This window comes from Sorghum bicolor, chromosome 1 (assembly GCF_000003195.3).
Source record: "Sorghum bicolor cultivar BTx623 chromosome 1, Sorghum_bicolor_NCBIv3, whole genome shotgun sequence".
NCBI classification, from domain to species: Eukaryota; Viridiplantae; Streptophyta; class Magnoliopsida; order Poales; family Poaceae; genus Sorghum; species Sorghum bicolor.
In genome coordinates, this window is record NC_012870.2 from 71639324 (window position 1) to 71643528 (window position 4205).

General features: G+C 50.9%; 1 protein-coding gene across 1 annotated transcript; it reads left to right on the forward strand.

Moving 5' to 3' along the window:
• On the forward strand, positions 529–1769 carry LOC8054348. The gene has a single exon (XM_002465519.2). The coding sequence runs from the start codon at positions 610–612 to the stop codon at positions 1582–1584; it is 975 nt and encodes a 324-aa protein (XP_002465564.1). The 5' UTR covers positions 529–609; the 3' UTR covers positions 1585–1769.

The following is a 4205-nucleotide window of genomic DNA, read 5'->3' on the forward strand; positions in this document are numbered from 1 at the left end:
GCTAACGGTTCTTCTTAGTATTTTCTTCTCTCGAACAGAAATAAAAAGCTGCGCAGGCTGTTCAGACTGTAACGTGCGCTTTTTGACATGGATAAATCGAATTCGAACTATCTGTGGATTGGTTAAGTTGAAGCATAAACAATTTCAAGGAAATGCCGAAATACTCAGCCTGATCCGATGCTGTGTTGAAATGGACCCCTTCGTCAGTTTGGATTCAGATCTGTCAGTCACGCCCTTCCTAAGTGGGCTCCATTCTCAATCGCTTCCGATCAATATGACTCATAATAATAATCCTCAGCTATCGGCAGATGCACGCCACAGCTCACAAGTTAGTCAACCCCAAGCATAACAAATCCCCTAGCGAAGTCCTGTGCTCGTTTTCTTTCCTAATCTCCCACTGAAACATTGGAGCCGGTATCGTCAACCACTCAACGTTGCCTTTACACCACCATCACGCTCTACCACTCCATCTGCTTCTCTAGCTATAAAAGACACGCCAGGTCGCCAGTCCATGCACAAGCACAGACACACACACAGCTAGGAGCTAGCCCTTCCACCTGCAGAGAGCAGCGCACGAGTGGCGACCAAAAACTCAAACCAGCAGCAGCCATGCAGCTCAGCGTCCCGCCGCACATTGTGGTGTGTCTCGCGTTAGCCTTTCTGCTGCTCCCGTCCCACGCCGCGGCGACGGCGACGGCCCCGGCCGGCACGCTACAGCGTGAGACGAAGCAGCAGATCCTGGCGAGCATCCCGCCGCACTGGGACGAGAACCCCGTGCTGTTCCTGACGTCGCCGTCGGGGAAGTACGCGGCGTACTTCATGCGCACCCAGACCACGCCGGGCGCCGGGGGCCTCGGCGCCGACTTCTGCTACGTCGAGGTGCTCGACACGACGGCGCCTGGCGCCGAGGGCCGGAGCGTGTGGGAGTCGGAGTGCATGGCGGTGAGCACCGTGAACACGTGCGCGCTCGTGTTCTCGTGGAACGGGCTGGAGGTGTTCGACGGGAGCACCTCGGTGTGGCACACCCACGACACGCGGTCCGACGACCACAACTTCCTGCAGACGCTGCAGCTGGTGGACCACGGCGACATGCGCATCCTCGACAAGGGCGGCGAGCTGGCGTGGAAGGCCAGCGACGAGCCGCGCGCCGCGCAGCACTGCGGGATGCCAGGCTCGCCCGGCCTGGCCTCCGCTCTGCCCCCGTTCGCCGAGCCGATCGGACACGGGAGCAGCGACCTGCCGTTTGGACAGGGAGACGGTTATGGCAACGGCGTCGGAGTCGGGGTCGGCGTTGGAGCTGGCGGCGTGGCGCAACCTGAGGCACCGCTGGCGGCGCCATTGCCGCAGCCCGAGTTGCCACTGGCGCCGCTGCCTCAGGAAGCGGATCAGTTCGGTGGCGCCGCCGCCGCCGCGGGGCAGGGACAGACCGTGCAGGATGTGGGGCAGACGTTCGGATTCGGCAACCAGCCGCTGGTGGACAACAGCCCGTACGACAGTGGGGCGCTAAAGCATGGATGCAGCCTCGTTGGGAACTCAGTTGCTTTGGGTCTCACCGTGGCCGTCGCCATGGGTCTGGGCCTCTGAATTCGAGACAAGCGCGCGTGCAAATGGTTGTGGTGTACTAAACTCGATCTTGTTATTATCTCCGGCATAAGTAGCCGGTAGATGTATTGTGTTTGGAGTGGTGCTTGTTTGGTGATGTCAGTGGGGTATTGTCGTGTTGTAGTATAATCTTGAGACTGCAAATTGTTTGTTAAAAATCTGAGCTTAAAAAACAAAGGTTATCTATGTCACACTCAATAGATCCAGGATTTGCACATGACTAGGGCCTCTACCTAGCAGTGAAAGTAATTATACATTTCAGTTTTTGTACCACAAAAGTAAAAAGGGGTTATATATAGTCTATTGGCGTCGTGGCGACCATGGCATGCCTGAAACGCGCGTGCCCACCGGCGGGCTAGGGTTCTCGCTTGCTGTTGCTGTTAAGCCCCTACTGAAATTTTATTGAAAATGAAACAATTGTTAGGCTTGTTGTTGCTGTTCCTGCTATGGAGAAAGTAAGATGCCGAAAACGACTTCTTTTATTCTTTCTTCTGGAATGAATCCGATCACGTCGATGCATGGCGTGGCGTGATTTACACATGTTTAGGTCCATTTGCCATGGCAAAAGATTAGCCTCTAAACTTTTGCTGCTAGACTTTAGCCTTTGTTTGAATGTTTGGATCCATGGCAAAAACAATGGAGTAAAAGTGCAAAATGAAGTGTCCTTCACCACCCCCCCCCATCCCCCAATGTTTTTAGCCAGGTTTGCACGAGATGAGGTGCAAATAGCAAAACTTAAGCTTCTCTTTTGCTCACTTTTTGCCCACCTATTTAGATCCATTTATCCAAAACATGGGTTAAAAGTGCTGGACAAAAGTTTTGCCAAAAAAATAAACACAGCCTTACATTGGCAAATAATGGTGATCCGAACGGGGATTATTATCTCACAAGAACATGCATGCATGCCCCCACTGCGGGCGCGAAGGTATATCAGGATCATGTAGGTACGACCACTAGCTAGCTAGCTAGTGCCCTAGATCATCGTGATTTGGATCATGTAGGTACGACCACTAGCTAGCTAGTGCCCTAGATCATCGTGATTTCTTCGTGACAAATGTTCATAGATTTTTTCTTAAGAAAATTTACATATTTTTGTATTAAGATAAAGAAATACCGAAAGTTACAATGATGTACCGCAAACATGGTACACTAGGGGAATAGTGTTATATAATTGGGCTCTGTCCTCCCTAGCAGAAGGAGATCATGGACTATTACTCGTTAATTATGCTACCTAGCCATCACCAGCAATTAGACGCGTTGGCCTGCGCGGCGCCTCAACCACTCTCCCTACACTATAGGTCCGGGAAGAGTTGTCGCATTGTCTCAGCATGCATAGGGTTGACCTGGTCGATGAAGATGTTATTGTAGGCGTTGTTGGCTACTGTGGAAGGCCTCGCTTGTCCATTAAGGAATCCCATCCGTTTCATCATCACCACCTCTCCTCGCTTAGAAGCCGGGACGTGTGAGAGCGCCTATGTGGCAATCCTATTGCAAGTCGACAAGTTTGGTTGTTCCTCAACATTCAACTAAGGCAGCAATGGCAATGGCGCCTAACGAAGGATCTTATAGTGAATTGCTTTAGCCTCTTGGTGGCGTAGTCAGCTGATCGTGGAGGGTGCCCGCATCCACACTTGTGGGAGTGGCGCTGGGGCTTTGCGTGTGTGCCTCAACATCAACAACGTCGTGCTGTCCCCCTCGAGGTGGCAAGCTTTCTAGGCACTCGTCGACATCCACATGCCAGGTTGCTCCCCCTCGCAACTGCACGTGCGGCTGCCCGTGCACGATAGTGTAGGTGAGCCCGTTGTCCATAGAGCAGCCGTCGCTGGAAAATGTGTCTACCGGTCAGAGGCGGAGTCAACAACATTGATTAAGGGGACAGACAAATAGGATGACACATATAAGTGTTCAATAATTTTTAGTACTTTTATATGTGTAGTTAGTATTCATAAGAAAAAAAAAAGATAAATTACCGTATTTCTGTAAGACTATGATTGAAAATAAATGACTTATTGTGTTCTTATGCTATAAATTAATAATAATTATAGAGATACTTAACTAACTTTGACTGTGTTGGGTGGGAGGGGGGGCATGGCCCCTCCTCGCCCTTGCTCCGTCTGGGCCACCAGCGATGCTTCCACTTCCTGAGGAAAAGTCACCCTTGCTGGTCAGCTCACTCTTTCTTTTGCTAGCGAGAATTTATTCGCTAGTCGCAACATCATGGCACACGTCTACAGCTCAGAGCTCCGCCGAGATGTATGTTTGCACATTTCTCAAAGCGAATTCAATGAGTGGGAGAGTGAGGGCATGTGCCCTTAAGGGTAAAATAAACTTTACCTTTCGTGAGGGTCCAGGGCACCCGCTTCGTGCAGAACGGCAAGCCCTTCTTTGTCAACGGCAACCGCAGCAGTGCGCTGCTATACTCTCCCGACCACTATCACCAGAAAACTTTCGAGGTCTTGCTTCTTTCCCTTGTGCTAACGACGAGTAATTAAGTTTCTTGAGATATTGAGATCGATATTCTGGCTCTTTATTTCTGTTGTTTTGTGAGCTGATGCACATACATTGCCATTTTCTCTCTCTCAATATTCTACTATTCATTCAGG

Excerpts from the sequence above, each read along its gene's own strand:
- LOC8054348 (XM_002465519.2), top strand. The coding sequence starts at position 610 with ATGCAGCTCAGCGTCCCGCCGCACATTGTGGTGTGTCTCGCGTTAGCC.